Source organism: Podarcis pityusensis (assembly GCF_964106645.2).
Source record: "Podarcis pityusensis genome assembly, chromosome: 3".
Classification (NCBI taxonomy): Eukaryota; Metazoa; Chordata; class Lepidosauria; order Squamata; family Lacertidae; genus Podarcis; species Podarcis pityusensis.
In genome coordinates this window covers 64,573,868-64,593,142 of record NC_138026.1, presented here as the reverse complement: position 1 = coordinate 64,593,142, position 19,275 = coordinate 64,573,868, and the positions used below count along the sequence as shown (strand labels likewise).

The 19,275-nt window shown below is 42.0% G+C and overlaps 1 protein-coding gene across 5 annotated transcripts in view; it reads right to left on the bottom strand.

Annotated features, from left to right (window-relative positions):
- The window catches only part of STXBP5 (syntaxin binding protein 5), a 117,463-nt gene extending 101,377 nt beyond the window's left edge, over positions 1–16,086 (bottom strand). For 3 of the 5 annotated variants that reach the window (XR_013983974.1, XM_080998554.1, XM_080998555.1), the window contains exons 1-2: positions 14,498–16,086; positions 12,830–12,927 (exon numbers count right to left, since the gene is read on the bottom strand). Coding sequence is in view for 4 of the 5 variants with exons in the window: in XM_080998554.1 (XP_080854680.1) it covers positions 12,830–12,927; positions 14,498–14,653 (254 nt within the window). In the remaining variant the exon portion in view is untranslated. The remainder of the gene's footprint in view (positions 1–12,829; positions 12,928–14,497) is intronic. The other 2 variants (XM_080998556.1, XM_080998557.1) reach the window with 1 other exon arrangement.
- Positions 16,087–19,275: the final 3,189 nt, after the last annotated feature.

Below are 19,275 nucleotides of genomic sequence, written 5' to 3'. Positions count from 1 at the left end.
CTCCTAACGCTATTATTAGCTGGTGGGGGAAGGGGGAGAGTCAGGTACAGATAGTTTACACACTATGCTGTTTCAAAGCATAGGTCTGCTAACAAGTTAAGAAAAGACACATTGGAAGATTCTGATTATGAATCACATAATGTCTTGTATGGCTCCAAGTTTAATGAACTTGCTCCCCTATATTATGGTGGACTGTTGCAGTCTCTCCTAACCCCTCCTGACCTAACATTATTTTTGTTAGCTACCTTGAAAACAGTTTTAAAAGTTAGGAATAAAAATTTTAATTGAAATTAATTATAACAGTAAAACCTATGTTTATGTATTATCTGTTTAGGGTCCAGGTCCTAATTGTGTTTTTCTCCAGCTTTCAAAACAGCATTTATCAATTAAATTACCACATTTTATTATCCAACATAAAATATACTGAGAGAGAAAACAGAAGTCAGACATGAACATACATACAAATAAGGCTGCAATCCTATACTTACACTGGAGTACATCCTGCTGAACTAGGCAGGGTTTATTTTTCAGTCAATATGCACAGAATTGGGCTGTGTTACTAAGTTTTAAAGTAATACCTAGACTACTCTTATTCACGATTCTTCTACCACCAACTTGTGACACAGTGTATAACTAAAGCACTTTAAACTTAAAACATTTATTTCCAATTCAAGCAGCTATCCAGATGCTTAAGTTCCAATATCAAATACTTTATCTCTCTCAAAATATCCTGAAACGAAAACCAAGCCTGAATTTCATATTTGATGAAATATTTCACTGATTACAACTCAAGCAGAAAGGAAAGTTAAATTAATACATTATTCAGTGTGAAAGCATTCATTCAGCACTGAGCAACACACTATTATCATTACTGCTTTTACATAAGCAGCTTTATGATTTAGCAGAGTCATGCCTTTATCATGCAGTAAAAATCCAGTTGTCGACTTCTACTGCTATTAACTTGCAGCCAACGTATGTTCTTTTTATAAAAATAGTAACTGATACCATGTCACTGAAACTATAATGCACAATTGCAGATACAGTTACTAGGAACCAGTATTTCCTACGATCCAATCACAAGAAAAAATAGCATTTTCATGTTTTTGCAGCATATTCCGAAGTCTATTAACCCAGATTTCTTCCATTTTGTTTAACAGGACCTTCTTCCTCTAAAGTATACTTAGGACTGCATCCTTTGGTCGCACCAACGATCAGTTAATACTATAGTATTCAAACTAAATGTTAGGACCAAACAACTGGACAGTCACAGGTTAGTCACCCTATCTTGTCCTCCCAGTATGTGCTCAATCTTGCCTATTTACACATATTAATTTTTATACTCTTTGTGATATATTTCATCTGCATCTTGCTGATTATTGTATCTCAAAATACTTATGAAAACACTGATGAGCTTTAACAAAGCTCAACTATAATCCAAATGTTTGGTCAATTGTTCAGTTCCAGCACTTCACTCAGAACAGTGTGCAATAATAAAATTGTACAGGATGTATAGCAGTCTATTAATTTTTAACAACAGATATTAATGCATTTGTGAAGTTCTTGAGCTTTCAGTGCAGTTCACATATTATTTTAATCCTCACAATATTCCTGTAAAGATTATTGGGGGGCTGGTGGAAGTTAAAAGCCTAAGGCCATTCAAAAAGTTTATGGTAGAGATTTGAATGAGACACATCCCAGTTTGTAGCCCAGTCTTTGTAAGAGCAAAGTGCCAATCCCAAGGATACAGATCCATTTTAAAGGGACTTTGACCACCTGCAGGTTAAAAAATACATCTCCCAACAACACCAGTAGAGAAGGTGGGAGTTGGGACAGGGGGTGTAGATCTGAGTGACAGCAGTGGTTTCCAAGCAGGAATTTGTTACATTTATATCCTGCTGTTCCTCCCTGAATGGAATAGCTTTGCCAACGCTGCTCTTCAACTTCTCATCACAGTGATTTTGGATGGGACATAGAAATAAATTATCACAAGGCAACTGCACCCAGTGCTCTTAATATAAAGACACAGTAGTGAGCTGAGCTCCTGAGCTCTGAAACAAAGAGTAAGAAGGGCCCAAACATTTTCTTTGCCTGAAAAAGTAGTTGCTCAGAGGGCTTTTACATACAGGTAGGTGTTTACAGTGTCCACCAAACAGTACTGTAACACTGTTACAAAGCCACACAAAGAATTTAAATGTCAGATATTTCTAAGCCATTTTCAAGACAATAGCTTCCCACTACATTATTATATACAAGTCCATTAAAAAGCAAACATTAAATCATACCATTCAAATCACAGTAGAACAGCCTGTTTACATATGCCTAGTACAATAAAATTCAATAAATACCAGTGAATACCCCATAACCACTTACATAATAAAATATTTCAATGGAAAGTCAAGGATAACTGGTTTTTAAACCTTTCTTTAAAACCTGAAGGGAAAAGACTTTCAATTAGACTAAAACCCTAGAGGAACACACTAAATTCCATATAGTAAGGGAAGGAGGGAGTCCTGTTTAAAAACTGCAAGTTTAAAAAGCTTCTCTTAAAAAAAAAACCCAAACCCTTGTAGCTGTCTGTCTCAAATTTTGTAGCTTCATCTCTTCATAACAGACTATGTTTTATGGTTTCCTGATTTTAGCTGAGCTGCCTGCCCACAGCATTCAAACTGCAAAGCCATACAGTATTTAGTAGTAGTAGTAGTGCACAGGCCTAACATATAGTGTACCCTGCAATTTGTGAAACGAGGATAGGTTAATATATCAGTTTTATATCATGTTTGGAGATTAGAACATCCTCTGACAAATACCTTGTGTCAATTTGTGTTCATTGTTATCTACTGATGTTTAAAATTATCTGTTTACATCCTGGCTACTACAAAATAAACTGGATAAGGGTTCAGAAACAAATGAATCTTTGTGTAAATGCTGACATCCAGTTGTCAGCTTAAAGGAATCTCTACAACCTCTTAGACTTATTCCTCACTGTGTTCTGCAATTTTTCCAATTCTAGACATACAGATATCACCGCTTTTACGATTCAAAGATTAAGATGTGTAAAGACAAAGCAGCTTGCTGCCACCACTCCTATTATTCTCTTAATTTTTACTATTACTTTCTTTCTTCCTCTACATTTGGGACAAGTACCAAGTTATATTTTGTTTTGTTTTTTGTCTGAGCAATGTTCAAACAGAAAATATAAGCAGCAGGTCTGTGCATTTCCCCCCACCACAACCTGGAGCCCATCAGCAACATGGATCGGCCTCAGGATGACCTAAACTGAAATGGGGGCTTTGCACATTCCTAATTTAATTTATTAGGGTTTTAAATTCTAATTAAACGTGGATAGCAGTGAGGGAGGAGGTGAGCTTCTGTCTGTCTCTCCCCGTTCTCCACCCCTCACAGTTGATTTAATTAGGGTTTAAAACTCTAATTAAAAATGTGCTTGTCCACTCACCTCCCTTTTGACAGCCCCAGATGGACCCAACCCAGGGCGATCTGGGATTTTTCCAGAATCTGTGCACAGCTTCTTGAAAATATAGCTCGGGTTTGTTGATCAGCCAGGCTAAAAATGAATCGTTTTATTTTTAAAAATCACCTGTCTATCAAATTATACTAAAGGCAGAATTTTGAAACTTGTTGTAAGCCAAACACTCACTCAACTCAGCTAATAACAGAGGCCAGTGTGTGCCTGCCTTTTGCTCCTGAATCCCAGTGCAAGTAGCAGTTGGAACTGAATGTCCTCTCTTTGGGAGAACAGTAAGCTTCCTGCAGCTGCTCCTTCTCTGGTAATGGGTAAGCTAGGCTGGTACTTCCCTTGAGACAACAGTCCTCCTGGGTGGCAGGGGATGCTGCCTCCTAATGGTCCCTGGTCCCCTGGCTGATGACAAGCCCAGAGTGTCTGCAACAGCTCTCGTTCTTTTAACTTCCAGGTAAATTTGCTAACAAGCTTTTGTAAATCCATTGCCCTTGTCCATCACTAAGTGTAACAAATGCCACTAAACCTTCCCCAAAATATTAGCACAGGCATACAGGGAAAGGTCTGATCAACAACTTTTTTGAACTTACTGGTAAGGCAGATACAACTTCAACTATGAAACATAAATGTAGTTATAAGAACCTTGCTATATTTACATATGGCAAAGAAGCAGAAATACTAAATTACTAAGGCACATTATCCATCTGATTGTTCTGCAAAACTGCACCACCAAGTTGAAGTAAGCCAGGTATAATTACAATTAAGTTACTTTCTTGGTCATTTGCCTAATTGGTTCAAATATAAATACCACCCTATGGAACAGATGCCCCAAATCATTATTTTATAGCATTAAATGAAGGTTTCTAAAGGCGGAATTCTATGCCTGTTTACTCAAAAGTAAGTCACACTGAGTTTAATGCGACTTAGTTCGTGGTAAATGTGTATTGGATTACAGTCTAAAAGTGTAAAAAAAGGATAGACCGATCTGTTCCTCCTACGGCAATTAGGCAAACAGCTAAATTACAAGGATGAATTGACATGTTACCTGAAGATGAATTTAAACTCACAAAAAGTATTGCAAGTATAGTGTACCTCGGGTTAAGAACTTAATTCATTCCGGAGGTCTGTTCTTAACCTGAAACTGTTCTTAACCTGAGGCACCACTTTAGCTAATGGGGCCTTGCACTGCAACCGCACGATTTCTGTTCTCATCCTGAAGCAAAGTTCTTAACTCGTACTATTTCTGGGTTAGCGGAGTCTGTAACCTGAAGCGTCTGTAACCCGAGGTACCACTGTACAACTAGTATGGTTATTAAAACCCAATTTTAGTAACTAAATCAACTTGTGCAAGGGTTTTTTAAAAAATGGCTCACTTTATTAGCTATACCAAAAAAATGTGATCACCAGGACCCTTCCCTGCACATCCACACAAGGAAATAGATAATTCCTGCTCCCTTCCCCAGATTGGATTCAATTCAGAAAGCACATTTGAAGGTTTTCCCATTTAGACTGCAATCCTAGTCTCACATACCTGGGAGGAGTAAGCCCCATTGAAGTCAACAGGACTTACTTTTGAGTAAGCAATGTTAGAATTGTGCTGTTAACTGTTATGTGGCTGAGGCATATTGGCTACATAAGGGACAAGGAAGGTGGAAGCTTGCTGGGCTGGGATCAGGTGTGGCTGCCCAGACAATACACACCCACCTATGCAATTCTTAAGTGGGGGGGGGGGACAACAGCAGGGGTGCGACACTCTTGCTAGAGGTCAGTGGCACACTAAACACGCCAAGCAAAAATGTGGAACCCTCAAGTTACACTTAAGAAACCCAGCCTACAGAGTCATCATTTATGAAGCCAAAGTTCTAAGACCTAAAGCTGCTATGACACTTCTGGTGCCAAAACCTTGACAAGGGAGAAACTAGACTAAGGTCAGAAAACTGCTGAAATTAGAAAGCTAGAAATACAAGCCTGCTGTGAACAGACTATTAACAAACATTTGCAGAAAACAGATTGCAATTTAAATAAAACTAACTTGCTTGAGGAAATGCTTATAGTTTCTTTTACACTATAAACAAAGAGATTTTAAATAAGCTTGATAAATACACTAAGTTTACTGAGAGCGACGCGGCACAGAATTACAATACTGCATCACACGGAAACTAGAATAACATGAGCAATTACACATGATGTGTTAAAACATCTCCTGGACATATTAATGATCAAAGAAATACCACAATCAAACTCCCCAAACTAACGGTTAAAATATGGTTTCAGTCCCAGCAGGAAGCTTCTAAAACATAAGATCACTAAACCAATAAAAACTCAGTCAACTACCTGGGTGGAATTGAATGAAAGTACTCCAGCACTATTATCCTTCTGAAGCAGCTGCTAAACCTCAACCATGGAAAATGGTCCACAAACATCTTGGCATTGCACTACTTGAATGGTGACCTGCAAATGTGTATATTTATACCTATAATGGCATCGTACTCAAGTCTGACCACAACAAGGACTGGAAAATATAAGAGCTCCCAAGCTTCCTCCAAAGGAAGACTGAACATGAAGAGCAAAGCTCAGATTCGAGTAAGACTGAAGTTAAAACATAGCATAGTGATAGCACCATAAAATAGCACCAAGCAGAAGAAATGTAGGGATACTCTTGTATAACTGAACAGAGTGGTGCCAGAAGGAGGTTGCACATTCTGCAATGACTTTAACCACAAAACAGAGTATGGGTCTGCTTTATCCTTGCAATGACAAAAAGAAAATGCCAGAACAAACCAAACAGATGTTTCAATTTATAAATAAAACACCTTTTTATGTAAAACATATGGCTACGTTCTACAAACTAAAATGAATAATTTGCTACAGGTCTGTTAAGTGTCACAAATCACCCTATTCTCAAGAACCAAAGCAGAATCCTGCATGTGAAAAAACTGATGATGATGTCTTCAGAATACGGTACCCACATTTCAGGTGTTATACTGAAAACTATTGAAGCTTCCATTTAAAGGGCATTCAGAACAAAAATAGCTTGCTGTCTACTAAATAGGGAAGGTCAAAAGAACATTTGCATCCAACTGTTGGAGTTGTTTACACCATTTTTGGGTTAGATGGTGGAGAGTGTCATGGTGGAGCAACTAAAGGCGTTCCAAGAGAAAAAAATTGCCTACATCCATTTCAAAGTATGTTCAGACCCAGATTCAGGACTGAATCAGCCTCAGTCATCCTCATGGATGATTGCTACTGGGATAAGGGTAGTGGGAGTGCAACCCTGCTTCTTCTACTCTATCTCTCAGTGGCTTTTGATACCACTGACTATGGTGGACCAAGTCCATGGGAGGAATATTGCAGAGTCATGCTCTTTGGCCCCATAGCCACTATGTTATGGGGTCCCACAGGCACTATTTTCTCCCCAGTGCTATTCAGCAGCTATATAAAGCTATTGGGAGTTTGGGGGCAAGGTGTCATCAGTATGTTGTTGACACCCATCTTGCTTCTCAGTTACATTGAAATCAGGAGAGGGTATGAAAGACCTGGACTGGTGCCTGGATGCAGTGGTGGACTGGATGAGGGCCAATAAACTGAATCATGGGAAGACAAGGTTTGTGGGTGAGTGGTTCCCAAATCTAGGAGATAACCCTGGATGGGGTTGCATTTTTCTCTCAGTCTCTTCTTTACCAGACTAAACATAACCAATTCCTTCAACTTTTCCTCATAAGGCTTTGTTTCCAGACCTCTACTAAGGACAGGCACCTAATGGTCAGGGGTGATGGGAGTTGTAGTCCAGCAATACCTCATTAGCTTCCTCTGACCTAAAAGGTCTCTTTATGAGAAGGCACTTTGTCTTTCGTTTACTACAAAATTAGCATTCCTAGTTTTTCTCCCCCATCTATCAAATGACAAAACTAGGAAACATGTACTTGGATAGTATAAATAAAAAAATTCCTTCCTGTAGCACCTTAAAGACCAACTAAGTTAGTTCTTGGTATAAGCTTTCGTGTGCATGCACACTTCTTCAGATACACTCAGTGTATCTGAAGAAGTGTGCATGCACACGAAAGCTTATACCAAGAACTAACTTAGTTGGTCTTTAAGGTGCTACAGGAAGGAATTTTTTTATTTCGACTATGGCAGACCAACACGGCTACCCATCTGTAATTGGATAGTATACTACTATTTGCAGCTCACTCACTTACTCTTGAGTATTGGGTATATTCACAATTTTGTTAGTACAAACTAAGACAGTTCTACTTTTGAGGTACTAGTCATACATAGGCTTACATTGGATAAGGTCTATTAAACCAGGGGTTTACTTTTGAGAAAATATGCACAGGACTTTATGTACATTTAAAAAATATACCAAATAGTACAATTATATCTATTAACTAAATTATAATTGATGTGCTACAGGCTCTTAAAGCAGTAGAATAATCTGATGGCTATTATTTAAGTATTGCCTACATCTCATTTTTACTCAAAATGCTGTTTTCTTTGGAGGGCGTAGTTTTTTCTATGGTTTCAAAATTTTCAGAAATTGTGTGTCTCTAATGACAACCTAGATTACCTATCTATTAGCAGATAACTTACACAGAACCTGTGACTGATTCATGGATTAGCGTTATTTCAAAATTGGAGGTTGTGAATAGTTTCAGTCCAAACAAACCAGAATCAGTAAGCGAAGAACAAACCTTAGCTACAGATAATGCTATGTTTGGTGTAAAATAAATCACAACTTCTAGTTTGGATATAACACCACACCAAGGATTGTGGTGTGCTGCCCCTGCCTTCTAGTGAGGAGGAGCAGAACAGCCCAAAGAGGTGCCAGAAATCACCATGAACACCTACTCATGCGCCCACCTGAGAGGTGCCGGAACTGAGTTTCAGTGAGTTCCAGCTGGAAAAAAAGCCCTCACCACACTATTCATTTGCAGAAGACACTGAAATTCAAAGAAGATGGTAACACAAACCACCTGTGATGTTGAAAAATCACCAAACTAGTAAAACAGATGGCTAAAAAGAGTTATTCTGGACATACTGCTTTATATATAATCTTCAAATTGCAGAGATCTACTGTTTATGAGGTTTTCAGTGCTGCAAGATACTGGATAGGGAGATCTCATAGGGAGATCTCAAATAACCTTTCTTTATAGGTACAAAGGTTTCTAGCAATTAGTCAGTGCCTGAACGGATGACAAAGATTATGAAGTTTCATCTCAGTTTCTATTAGCAAAATCCCTGGATATAGCCACCTAGACATAATAAATATCCTCATACAAAATAGAAGTTCTGGATTATAAAAGGGAAGTCAGGTGATGAAGGCTGATGGTGACTCAGAAGTGTAAAACATACAGGCAGTATAAATGTGGGAAATTGGTGGTTGCCACACCGAAAGAAGACAAGCTAAGGGGCACATTACTCTTAGAAGTGACTTGAATAAACTTACTATCATAAGGGAAAACAATAAATGGGAAAGGCTAATTGTACATTTTACTTGTGCTGTGAACTGACAAATTTTTTCAAATTGATTTTAGATCAAAGTACAAAATGCTTACATTTGATGCTAAATATGGTTTATGTACTCAATAATGCAAAGACATTTTTAGAAAAGCAATTAAGATTTGATACCACTTTATCATATATATGCAAGCAAAGCATCAGAAAGAAACAAAAGCAGCTTGTAAGATTTGTTAATCTGTTATACCTATTGGATTTTGAAAAGGAGGTAAAGTCAGTTGAGTCCATTGTGCCAGAAGGTAAAGAGGAATAGGTTAATATGGGGAGGGGAGGGGAGTAGGTTTTTTGCTACAAACTCTAAGGAAATATTAAAGTTAAAAGTTGGCAGGGCGTTTACTTCCTTTAACATAGTTGTTAAAACAGAATTTTTCATTTTATTTGCAACTGTTAGTGTTAGCAAATGAAGTTGTTTTAGCAAATGAAGCGACACTTTCAAGAAAGTCATTATTTGTGAAGCTCTGAGACTACAGGCTACTTACTACAACAGTGGCTGGATGGATGGTTGTGAAAACATTTGCACCAGGAATCTGAAGACTGGGAAGGTGCTGATAGCCCCCCTTTAGGTTAATGTAAGAAGAATACAATTTCTCTTCCCTAGCTCCAAGACATTTCCCTAGACCAGGGGTCAGCAACCTTTTTCAGCCATGGGCCGATCCACCGTACCTCAGACCATGTGGTGGACCGGACTATATTTTGAAAAATATATATGAATGAATTCCTATGCCCCACAAATAACCCAGAGATGCATTTTAAATAAAAGTACACATTCTACTCATATAAAAAAAAACCAGGCAGGCCCTACAAATAACCCCAAGATGCATTTTAAATAAAAGAACACATTCTACTCATGTAAAAACACCCTGACTCCCAGACCATCTGCGAGCCGGATTGAGGTGATTGGGCTGCATCCGGCCCCGGGGCCTTAGGTTGCCTACCCCTGCCCTAGACTTTCAAGGCCTGCTGTACACACATCTTCCTTTGCATTAGGAAGATGGGAAGATAAAGAAATAAAATAAGAGGGCAATGAAGAGGGCAATAATCCAGATGACAATATCAAGCTGTGCTTATATGTTTCATCAGGTGTTTAGGGTGATTTGAAAAGTATACTAGGGCACTCTCTCCATAATCCAAAACTTTTTCAACAAATGTGACAGCAAAAGCACATAATATTTTATATATAAAATATAATGCTCACCAGCACAGTCCCAATGGACAGACTGACCATAGGTGCAAATTGCTAAAAGTTGCCTATGTCCATTGTTGTTGACAGTCAGTTCGACCATGAGTCTTTGTGGTTTCATCCAGTGCTACAAGGTATTGTCATGAACAGTATTTGAAGACCAAGTCTTTTATGTGGGTAAAAGACACAGTGGTAGAGCTTTTACCAAGTCTATTGTTCTCTCCTATTTTCTTCTCTAAGGAGTGATCTGTAACAACTCACTCCCAACTATCAAACTGATTTGAGTCTTCATTCACTTTTCTGTAACATTCCAAATTAAGTAACAGGAATCCCTTCTACGGGAAGCAGTGCCAGAGGAAGGATATGCCATAAAGAGCTTACTTCCTGTTTGTCTCACCCCATACTGAGCATAAGCCTCCACACATTGATCCATTCTCAATCTCGGTGGGTCAATACGTGGAACCTGGTGTTCACCCTTGAAAACCAGCAATTAAGAAATAAACAACAGCCACACCTTGCTGACTCTGGCAACAACTACTCTTTCAGCTAAGGAAAGGAAGCTACTGCTAAAATTCAGAAAGAAACTGCTTCACATCGTGAAATGTAAGTGTTTTTTAAGATGTAAAAAGCCATATGCAGATTCAACATTGTGAAGCTAAACTTGTAACTAAAAACAAAATAAGCAGTGCAAACAAAGACAAAAAACACCCACTTTTTAAAAACTATTCCTTCTATTAGATGGGCAGACAGATTCGATCAAAGCTTACTCAGAAGTAAATTTTGTGGCTAGTAAAAGCTTGTTCTTTCGGGCAGAATTTTGTAAGAAAAAGACGTGTTGCACACGCCTGCGCTAGCACTGCATGTGTCTTTAGGACAGGAATGGCAACCCTGTAGCTCTCAATATGTTCCTGAACTATGTCTTCCCTAATTCTTAATAAGTGGCTATACTGACTGGGACCAATTGGAGCTGTAGTTCAATAACATCTGGAAGGCCACAAGCTAACCGTTCCTACTTCAGAAACTACAACCCTTTATAGTCATTCCAAGCAACCAAATCATGAAACTATCATCACTTTTGAGTGCACAACCTGAGAATTCCTTTGCTATGGCCAATATGCCAGGAACAGACCAACAAATCTCATTTATTCAACCTCAGCCTGTGGCTCCAGAAGCCTTCCTGCCCAAGCGCAACTCAGGCCAGTGGCTGAAGTGAGGTCATGTAAGGCCACCAGACCTCCAACAACACCCAAGGGGAATATGGTGCCCCATTCCTTTATTTCTACCTCTGACCATCAAAGCATACTGCATGTTGAATATACACTGAGTGACCTTAATGGAATTCTTCCATACCTTTGCTGGCTTTTTAAAAATAAAATATTTCTTTTCTAAATACCACTTACTCTCATTTAAGGGTGCACAGTATTGCAACTTTTATCATTGGACATGCTGTTGCAGCAGAAGAGATTGTTACTCACTACCTACTATTTTTAAAAATTTACTCCAACCCCTATTTATACCTTAGTGAAAAGTTCTACTGATCAACCACCACATTAACAACTCTTTTCTACTAAACTCATTTCTAATCCAGCTAGCGTCCCTGCCACTCAAAATTGTTCCATAAGAGGATACGATATGCTGCTATGCATTGAATATGGGTTACTACCATTATTATTCATTAAAGCTTTCCCTAAAAAAATGTGCATTTCATCAAAACTAGTAGCAAAGTCATAGTGCGGGCATAGGCAAACTCTGGCCCTCCAGATGTTTGGGACTACAATTCCCATCATCCCTAACAGGACCAATGGTCAGGGATGATGGGAATTGGAGTCCCAAACACCTGGAGGGCCGGAGTTTGCCTATGCCTGTCATAGTGCAAGGAGAGCCAGAAGTTGTTGGATGCAGCTCCAATCATCCCCAATCACCACGACCAATGCCCAGGGATGAGGGAGCTGGAGATCATCACAATGGTTACCTGTGCCATAGAGTATATGCAATTATTCAATGATTTTCTGAATCATTTCTATTTTTTCAAATTCAGCTATGAAAGATCTAGGCTTAATATTTGTTCATTTTGATTATAAGGACAGACACACAAAACAATTTTTTCATTTACAATAAAATTGTGTCTTACTTGTAAAGGAACACCTTGCAATGATTATAGTAAAAACACCGTGTAGCCAAATACATAGTGTTATTCCCCCCCCCCCCCATTTCAAATTCATTTCCAGTTACAATTTGTTAAATAATGATTGCTAAACAGAATCCTTATATTCTACACTGAAAACATTATCTGTTGCTTTAAAGCAAGGAACCCTTACAGCAATAGAAAGGAGTGATAGACATAAGGGTCATATTTCCGGTTTACAAGATAAAAACTAACTTATCTGCATTAAGAACTAAGTAAACTAGACAGGCTGTTAGCTGGGATACTGCAAAAATAATCAGGATGGTTTCCCAGAAAAAGTACTGGTTCCACTGCTAGTACACTCACATCAGATAAACAGAAGTAAACGAAAGGAACAGCAGCTTCTCCCCTCCCCCCACTCAAATGCATACCTGACTTGCAGAGTCAATTGAGACACTAACTCCAGCACAGCACAGTAGGCACTGGCAATCTTCTTAGTAAGTTTCTTTTAAGAAATACAATAAAAGGATACAGCCTTAAAGCGCCAGTCTGAGTCCCGATGGCAAGTATCTTCTGAACAGGATCAAAAGCCAAGGCCGAAGGCTGATAGGGGAAACCATGGCGTACAGTCTGTCATGTCAGAGTGGTGAAGCAATGGTGCAATGGGCAGTAGAAGAAAAATAAAACAAAGAACAAATGAGAAAGAAGCAATGTCATTTTACTTTCACTTAATTAAAGGAACCACAAGTATATGAAAGAGCAGAATTATCTAAAAAAGGGTAAATAATTAATTCAAACCTCAATGAACATGGATATGCTAAAATGAAACCTTAATTCTATCCCTACTCATGTATATTTAAACAAAACAATCTACCCATTCACCTCTCACCTTTATTGTATTCCTAGCCTAATCTGCAATTCTTTCCATAAATAGCTGTGGTTAAGACATCTGAATTAGAATCAAGAGTCCCTGGGAAATGTGATGATGCAGCCAGTTCTGTAAATTAAATGACCACTAATTATTAAAATGGCTCTTCAGAGAGCTATCACTATTTCTCTGAAGCAGGCCCTGAATGACATAAGCTTGCTAGCCCAGGGTAGCTTTCAAAAAACTCTTACCCACACAGACACCCACAACTAGAAATTGCAATAGCAGTCCCCTTCTTTGCAATATCTGAGCCAAATAAATTAAGGTGGAAAAAATGCATTCTATCACATTCAGTCTCAAGTGCATGTCCCCCATGCCTTATAATTACAAAAATAAGTGTGCATCTCAGTTCAGCATTTTGTAGCACTAAAATGTAGGGGGAAATCTGCAAATAAAAGTATACTTAAGTGAAATACATGTGTCATACCTGAATCACCAAATTAGGCTAGCTGGTGGGAAGTTGCAGGGGGAAGGGGGGGCGAGTACAACACAGGTAACACTAAAGAAAGTGTTTTAATCTTTAGGATCAACCCCCCCCTTGTTGTTTTTTAAGAGAAAGTGTTCAATACACAAACAAGTCAAACTACAGCAGCTTCGGCCACAGGTGTTGCAAAGGTAGAGATGAGCATAACATCCACATCATTTCTTATTTCAATTTGGCACAGCTGGTGAATTAAACTGCTGCATCATCCTTTTGGAATTTAGACCTCAACTGCATATACTGTGCTGTGTCTGGATAAAAATGTTACTAATTCATCCAACCAAGCACCCCATCCTAAAAAATTTAAAGGACTATTCCTCTATAATGAACTGATTGCTGAAGCTTGTTAAAATGCCTGTGCATGGAATGATGGGGAGAATTCGGTGCCAGGTCCCGTTATCCACCCTCCCCCCTTTTATAACACTGATGAACACAACACTGATGAGCCCATTAGATGTTTCTCCTCCAGAGAGAGGCATCTCAAGATCCGCGAGTGCATTTTAGGAATACTGTAGCCTGAAACGCAAGCGGGTGAATTGTGCTTGGAGGGGGAAAGATGCTGCTAAATAAAAGCCTAGAGTCCATCATAGCATTGGCGTCATCGGCGTCGCCTCCCCCACCACCATAATTTTTGTATCAAAAAAAGAAGAGGAGGAAGATAGATGCAAATCGACAGCTTTGGAACTGGAAGCATCAAAGTCCAGAGGCTGCAGAGCCCATCATGGCTACATCATCGTCCTCCACCCCCCCCCTTTCCTTCCCAACCGGCTGTTAACGGCTGCAGCATTCACCTTGCAGAGCTGGAAGTGCTCGGACTGTAGGGTCTCCTGGATGTCGTTCTCCCGGGTTGCAGGCGGAGGCTGCTGCGAGGAGGCTGCAGCCGAGGAGGAGGACGACGAGCCCGCCGTCAGGCCGTCCAGCACCTTCCTGATGTTAAATTTCCTCATGGTCTCTCCGGCGGCGCACCCTATTCTTCTCCCTCCTCCTCTCCCTCCTCCCCCTCGCCACCCGCCTCTTGCCGTGGCTCCTGCTCCCGCCTTATCACACGCACCTCAGGCAAAGCACAGCAGAGGCGAGCCGAGGAAAGGAAGAGGCAGGCAGGCAGGCGGGAGGGCAGGACGGCTGGTCCCGACGGGGTCGAAGCGGGGGGGGGGGGGGCACCGAAACAGAAACGCCTCTTTCTCCCCTGCTCTCTCTCTTTCTCCCCACCTTCCCCTTCATCCAACCATCCCCACCACCATGATGTGCATGGAAGAGACCGAGAGCCAGACGCAGAGGCGGAGGGGGCAGAGCACAGACACCCTCGCCAGGTAGGGAAAGGGAGTGGACCTGGCCGAGGAAGAGGAAGAGCCCGACAGGAAGGAAGGAGCACGGAGTAAATAAATATAGCGCGAGGTTAACGCAGCAGCAGCAGCGCTTCCTCCTCCAGACGCGCACGGAAGACACACATACACACACACACTCTCAGGCAAGCGAAAGCCAGGAGACGGCGGCGGCTTCCCCCACCCTCCTACTGCCGGGAATACTCGGAGCGCCTCCCGCCTCGCTTCTCCCTCCAAGGCTCCTCCTGGAAGGCCTCTGCCAGGCAGCCTCTTGCAGGCTCCGCCGTTCCCTGCCTCGCTGCGCCTCGCCGCCCAAGCCTTAATCCTGGGCCCTCTCTCCGCCACTGGCTTCAGGCCCGTCCCTTCCCCACGCACACACGACACGACACGCACACCCCCCTCGCTACTGCGCGCCTGTCAAGCGAGCGAGCCGAGTGCGCGTCTGCCTCGCTGCTTCTCTCTGCCGCCTTCTCCCCCCCGCGCTCGTGCGGCTGCGAGCCACCAAGAAGTGACAGCGGCGGCGGCGGCAGCAGCCTCAGCTTCCCACCCCTTTCCCCTCCTGCCAGTCGCGCATAGTGGGAGCAACTACAGCAGCCGCTGTCATCCCGCCATGTGCCCCCCGCTCCGCCGCCGACTCCCGACTCCCTCCCTCTGCGCCCCAGACGCCGCTGCAACTCCGCCCGCCCCGGACGCCGGCCTCCCCTCAGTGCGACTCCTGCCCCGGGAGCGTCACCTGAGGCGCTTCGCAGTGGTGGTGGCGGCGGCTGTGCCGCCGGCTGTCACACGCCCCCACAACCATCCTCTCTCAAAGGCTGCGCCGGGCTTCCGCTACCTCCTCCTCCCTTTCCCAGCCTCGGTTCCCCTCCTCGCTCGACAAACGCGGAAATTCAGCCCCCGCCGTGAGAAAACAGTGGCGACAACGACGCTGCTGCTGCTGCTGCTGCTGCTGCTGTCACCGCCTTCCTTCTCCTCCTCCCTCCCCCACCCGCTCTCCACACGCCACCACTGTGGCAGCTGCCGCTGTTGCCTCCTTAAACTGCTGGTGGTGGCAAAGCCAGAGCGAGTAACGAGGAGCATGCGCGCTCAAAGGCCTCCAGCAGCACCCGGATGTCACTGCTTTCCCCCACCTTTCCCTCTTTATTTATTTATGCATCTCGCCCCCCCCCCCCCGCTTTCCCCAAATTATTTATTGCTCCTTAGTGCCTGGTCGAGGTCGGTGCAAAGAAGGCCTTTAGGGCCGCAATCACTTACTCAGGGAGTAACACCCACCCACCCACCCCCTAACGTACATGATTAGATCCAGCTGCACGTGTGGTGGGTTTGGCCCCACTCTCTCGCGCTAACTCTCCCTTCTGATGTGGCTTAAATAACTACGGCTCCAGTCCTACGCACGTTACCTAAGAGTAAGCCCCATGGAACGCAGCGGGACTTGTTTCCTAGCTGAAAGTGCATAGGAGCGGGCTGTATCTTAAGTGTTCAAAGAAGGGATTAGCAGCGCAGGGCCAGCTCAGAAACTGATCAGCTGGGGCAGCTATTCGTCTACATCCCCCGCCCCCAGAGTCTGGGTCTGCTGATTCAGCACGTTCTCTTCCACGTCCGCCCGCCGCCACTGCTACAGAGTAGTGCGACGGCCCTTGGGGGTGATCTCCGCTGGTCCCTAGGAGAGCCCGGGGATCTGTTCCGTGTTCTAAGCTCCACGCAGTAGTAGAGAGTGTAATCCCCTCTCCCCGTTGCTTTCCACACACGCCCCTCCTCCGCTTTCCACGCTTCTCCAGGTTTGTGGTGGCTCAGGCTGAACTGGAAAAAGTTTCCCGAGAGAAAAGCAAAAGAAGAGCGAATACAGTAGCGTTTTTTGTTTGCTCTCTAGTGTTTTATTATTGGGGTAATGCATACCTGACATAAGAGCAGAGCGTCCTGCAGGAGTCTGATTGTGGCGAGATACTGTTTTGTAGAAGCGAAACAAGAGACAGTGGGGTTAAAGTCTTGGATGTGAACCCTTCCTCTAAACTTTGACAAAACACCTAAGTCTGAAGTAATGTGAGAGAACAGTTGTGCAGGGGCATACCTAGGATTCACCAGGTTGGCCCCCACCATAGGTGCAGTGCGAGGGGCGCCTTTGGCAGGTACACAAAGGATGGGAGGGCACCCCTCATTAAGGGCACTGGTACAGCTCCTCACCAAGGGAATAAGGGAGCCTAGGTACACCTCTGCAGTTGTGTAACACTTGGTGCTTTGAAAAGAGCTACAGAAAATCCTGATAATGTTATTGTCACCCTACTGTGTTTCATCAGGCAATGCCGAATAACTGTTTGGTTCTGTTTCGGACCAAGCATGGATGCTAGTTATTGTTTTCTTCTCATAAATTTGTGTCCCACCACATCTTAAGGCCAAAAGGTATTTAAAATACGGATTTATAATGAAATGAAGTAGCAATTCATTTTTAAACCGTAAAGACTAAGCCTGAATATTGAGGCTTGTTGCTATTATAAACAAGAACTACATTAGATATTTCAGTGGTGGTGATTCAAGGTTATTGCAAGACCTTTTCTTTGAATGGCAAAAACATCTCAAACACCCACAGAATCTCAGGGCATTTTCAGATGTGCCATTATGTGACCATCTGGGGGCGAGCCTGATTGAGCGTGGTGGGACTTATTTCTGAGTGAACGTGTATCAGGTTGGACTACATGAAACACATTTGAACCTCTCTGGATTTTTGTGCCATGTGTAGGTGCTGTTAATTTGGAATTTGAAAGAAACATCCAAACTACATTTTGGCACAGGGCATGTTATATACCAATTTGGAGCAAAGCTAGTTAAAGCTTCATGTGTGACAATGACCTCAATCTGTTGATGTGGCTAAGGATTACACTTCTGTCATGAAAACTTTTTTTGTACCCTGGTGACTGGAGATTTTGGCCACAATCCAAGACAGAATTACAGGCATGTAAACTAATATAAGCATCCTTAGCTCTTCGTCCTAGTAAACTGTATTGTGGGTAGAATGTGCCTACCTGAGCTTCTAAGCAGTCCACTGCAATTTCTAGTCCCTTCTTAGAGAGGTGCATTTGGTAGCTTTCTAGCTTTCAGTGAATGCTGAAGATTCACCTCTTTACCCTGACATTTGACATCTGAGGTCTGTGCTTTCAGGACCTGCATTGTTCTCATTACTGTGACTTGTTTTAACTTTTTAATTCTGAATTTTAAATCCTGCTGGTGAGGAGCAGGAATTAAATAATAATAATAATAGTAATAATAATAATAGTAATAATAATAATAGTAATAATAATAATAGTCTTAGACTGACTCCCCCCCCCCCTTGCTAACTCTAGCCATGGCAAAGAAAGAAAGAAAGTGCCCTGCATCATTTTATTTTATTCACTGGCTACTAGCCATGATGGCTATGCTCTGCCTCTATAGGAGGGGAGAATGTTCCTGTGCTTGGGTCGTGCTTGAGAACATGATGTTGAAGTAGATGGGCCATTGGCCTGATCAAGCAGGCTCTTCTTATGTTCTTATTTTACTTTTATATAAAACATTTACATCCTGTATTTCCTTCCATGGTTCAAAGCAGCTTACAAAAATAGTAAAATATAACACAATAAAAAACAGTACAATAGAAACAGCTATAAAAGCCAGCAGTAAAACAGTTTAAAAGTTGCCTGAAAGAAACAAGATAAAAGAAAAGGTGAGGAATGACTAAAAAAGCAAAATAGTTACATATAACTATGGTAGTCAGCAATAATAATAGCCCAGCCTCTAAATGCCAAATGTAGGTGTTGTTACATTCATTCATTCATTCATTCATTCATTTATATCCTGCCATTTCTCCAGACTCAGGGCAGTTTGCACAAATTAAAACTATACATACGGAAAGGTAAAACACAATCAAATTATAATACATCTTTTAAAATACAGATGTTTAAAGCAGTGCTGCGCTATTTAAAGCCCTTTCCTTACAAAGACAGCCAGTTTCCCAAAGCCTGTTGGGAAGGGGTACAAGAAGGAAGTCAGTCTAGCTTCTCTAGGAAGAAACATGGCATAAGGCCAGAATGGAAGGGTGCAAAACAAATCTTCATAGGCTTGGCATTCCAGAGTATGGGTGCAACAATAGAGAAGGCTTTCTTCATCTAGGCCTGCATATGAAGAAAATGGGAGAGGTGATCTGGAGATGTGGACCAAGGTGTAACCAATACGCAGATGATGACACCCAGCTCTATCCTTTTTATCAAATCCAGGTCAAGCAG